The sequence below is a fragment of the Dendroctonus ponderosae genome, unplaced genomic scaffold (assembly GCF_020466585.1).
Source record: "Dendroctonus ponderosae isolate FM_Combo_2020 unplaced genomic scaffold, Dpon_F_20191213v2 Dpon_F_20191213_6, whole genome shotgun sequence".
In the NCBI taxonomy this organism is placed as follows: domain Eukaryota; kingdom Metazoa; phylum Arthropoda; class Insecta; order Coleoptera; family Curculionidae; genus Dendroctonus; species Dendroctonus ponderosae.
Window position 1 is genome coordinate 1,270,307 of NW_026018814.1, and position 2,821 is coordinate 1,273,127.

A 2,821-nucleotide genomic window follows, 5' to 3' on the forward strand; every position below is an offset into this window, starting at 1 on the left:
TTTGCAATAATCTTGCGCCACCCTTGCACAAAACGACGATAATTTTTCTAATTTCATAGATAACAGAAGACTGTATTTTTTCTACATAACCCCCCTGACTTTAAAGCTGGATACTTAGAGGAAACTGGTACCATTCGATTCAGCAGCTCAAAATACGTATAAAATAGCTTCAATAATGAAAATCTGAAATTAAAATCAATAGGAAACTGGGACAGAGTTTTTAGAGCCTGTGAAAGAGATTTTCACCCATGAAGACAGATGGGTAACAGATAAAATGGGAAAGGGAATAGCAAACATATTCCGGCTATTAAAAGTATAAGCAATTAAAAACTATTTTATCTTAAAGCCATATTTACTTGGTTCAAACAACACATTTTTCTTAGAAAACGGTTCCAAACAGACCCGTGGAAGTACACGCCCAAAAAATAAAAAAGTTTTCGACAATTTCCTAACACAAACAAGAATCTTCCCTGAAATAACACACATTAAACAATGGGCAATAAATAAATTTGACACAATCGAGTTAATGATGTTTGGCTATTTCGCTGCAACACGGTATCTTAACAATTTAAAGTAGAACTTGGAGATTTATAAGCCCATTGTGTCAGATTAATACATTTTTTCCAAGTTTTCTGGCCTAACTGTAAACCGCCGCTCTAGGGTCTAGGACGACAATGTAATAGAAATTTCTTATGTAAATTTTACGTTTCTCCTGTGCATGTGTTTGGGTTCCACGGCTTGTAGAAACAAATTTAATAAATAACATTTGGACTAGTGCATTCACGCCAGAATTCCACAGCCGGGGATATATGGGATGGGATACCATACCGGGGATCGGTTTGGTATCGGCTCGTAGTCGAGCTTATGCTACCTACTTGTTTCATTTACTGGACATTTTATCATTCAAATGTGATTCATTAAACAACTGCAATAACACCCGTTATGATTCAGGCAGGGACTATTCACATAAGTTCACGTGAAAGCTGTTTGAACTTTTTGGCTGAGTTAGAGTGACAAAAACAAAGAAACTGGAAAGTTTTTTGGGCTTTTAGGCCGTCGGGACAGCGGATTCTTTACGGCGGTTTCAAGCAATAACCGCGAAGGCTATTGATACAAAAAGAACAGCGTCTACGACTTAGGCAGTAAGAGTGTACAGGCGAATAAAAATTTTATTGCACCGCACATATCTCTGGGCGATAATTTTGATTGTAAACCCCATGTTTATGGACCAATTAAAATCTAGTGGCGGCTATTAATTTTCCTCCTAATTGAATGCGTCACTGTGGGTAGCAGTAAAGATCACCTGGAATTCAGTCGTGCAATAAAGTCTTGCCAGTGCAAACGGCTTGTCAGCATGTTCAGACATAGTGGTGTGCAAGAAGGACACTGATGAAGTGAATGTTGCTAGTGACTTACTTGTATCCATATTCCAAGTTGTCGCCGCATCCGCCCCATACAAAGCTCTGCTTCAAGTCCTTCGGTCGTTCCATGTTGGAACATCCGCAGGACGATAACTGTCCATCTCGGCATGCTCTGGATACGGAATACGCTACTCCTGCAGCTGCCAGAGCATGAGCAAATGCTATTTCCCGGCTAGCTGGAACAAATTCAATTGATTTGTCTAGTGTTGGGAACTTTCATCTCGTTTTTGTCCTCCGCTTTAAAATCGGCAAGTTTCAACTCAACGGGTGAAAAACTATTGATGCTTGATCGAAATTTTGTTAAAGAAATCCTAAACTATTCACTTGAAAGTTTCGCGCAAAGTTTCAACCGATTTTCGAGTCGTCCCTGGCAATTCGCTTCCTCTAATCTCTGGAAATTTATATTTCATTCCGGATAAGTCTATTATGGGATTTGGTTGAGCATGAAAATATATCCGCTTAAACCCCAGTTTGCACAAGGGCTCAACTGGGTGGATTTGGGCAATAAATTAGGACTGTTTTGAGTGCGGGCTTTTAAGCCCTTTGCATGTTATGAGTGGCGGTTGCTGGAAACTGGCTTTTAAAATTGTCGCAGCAGCTGCATTAATCGACAAAAAATAATTTATTTAAATAAATGGGAAGCAAAAGTGTTGGGGGACTCAGAAGATTCTCAGTAAAATGGAGTTTTGTAAACTAACAAAAAATTGCTCGTTTTCCCGATAGTTAAATTCGCAAAGATTCAGTATTTTGACGCTTGCAACGCATTGGTGTGATGATCGTCGAAGAATGCGAAGTTAAGTTAATTTAGATGAAGCATTCAAATATCCATCAGGTTCCCCTTACTCTAAACACCCGCAAAGTGCAGCAGTTTATCATAATAAAATTAAGCTCAAAAGCCTTCGCTCCACTTTCTGTTTCGTGCTTGGTGTACATTCGAACGATTTGCATAATAAACGTTCAGGATTTCGAGCATCAGTGCTCATCCTCTCGCTAGGCATGATGCAATTATGCCGCATCGTTTCTGTCATCCTTTTGATGTTGCGATTTTCCTTTTTTCTTTTGAGTTGGCTCGTCTTGCACTTCTTTATCCGATCGACTGACCCAACGAGATGAGACTGAATTCCAGTCTGGCCGCCACTTAGTCATCAACAGTTTCCAACAACAAAATCACCTTTTCTTCAAATGCTTTTTGGACGGCACATTTCGCCATTTTTTAACACACACATATTTTCCTGACTGCGTCTAATTGTTATTATATTCTTATCCTTCGTGGGTCTCAGTCAAAGTGTGAAGGAAAAATTTTTGTATCGTTTATTTCATTACGTTTCGGCGAGACAACAGCGCCATCATCAGATTTAAAATTTACACAAACTCATAATTGGTAAACATTACGTTCTTTT

At 39.1% G+C, this 2,821-nt stretch overlaps 1 protein-coding gene across 1 annotated transcript in view; it reads right to left on the reverse strand.

Moving 5' to 3' along the window:
• The window catches only part of LOC109536340 (protein Wnt-5b), a 48,047-nt gene that overhangs the window by 19,811 nt on the left and 25,415 nt on the right, over positions 1–2,821 (reverse strand). The window contains exon 4 of the mRNA XM_019902515.2: positions 1,417–1,597. Within this exon, the coding sequence (XP_019758074.1) occupies positions 1,417–1,597 (181 nt within the window). The remainder of the gene's footprint in view (positions 1–1,416; positions 1,598–2,821) is intronic.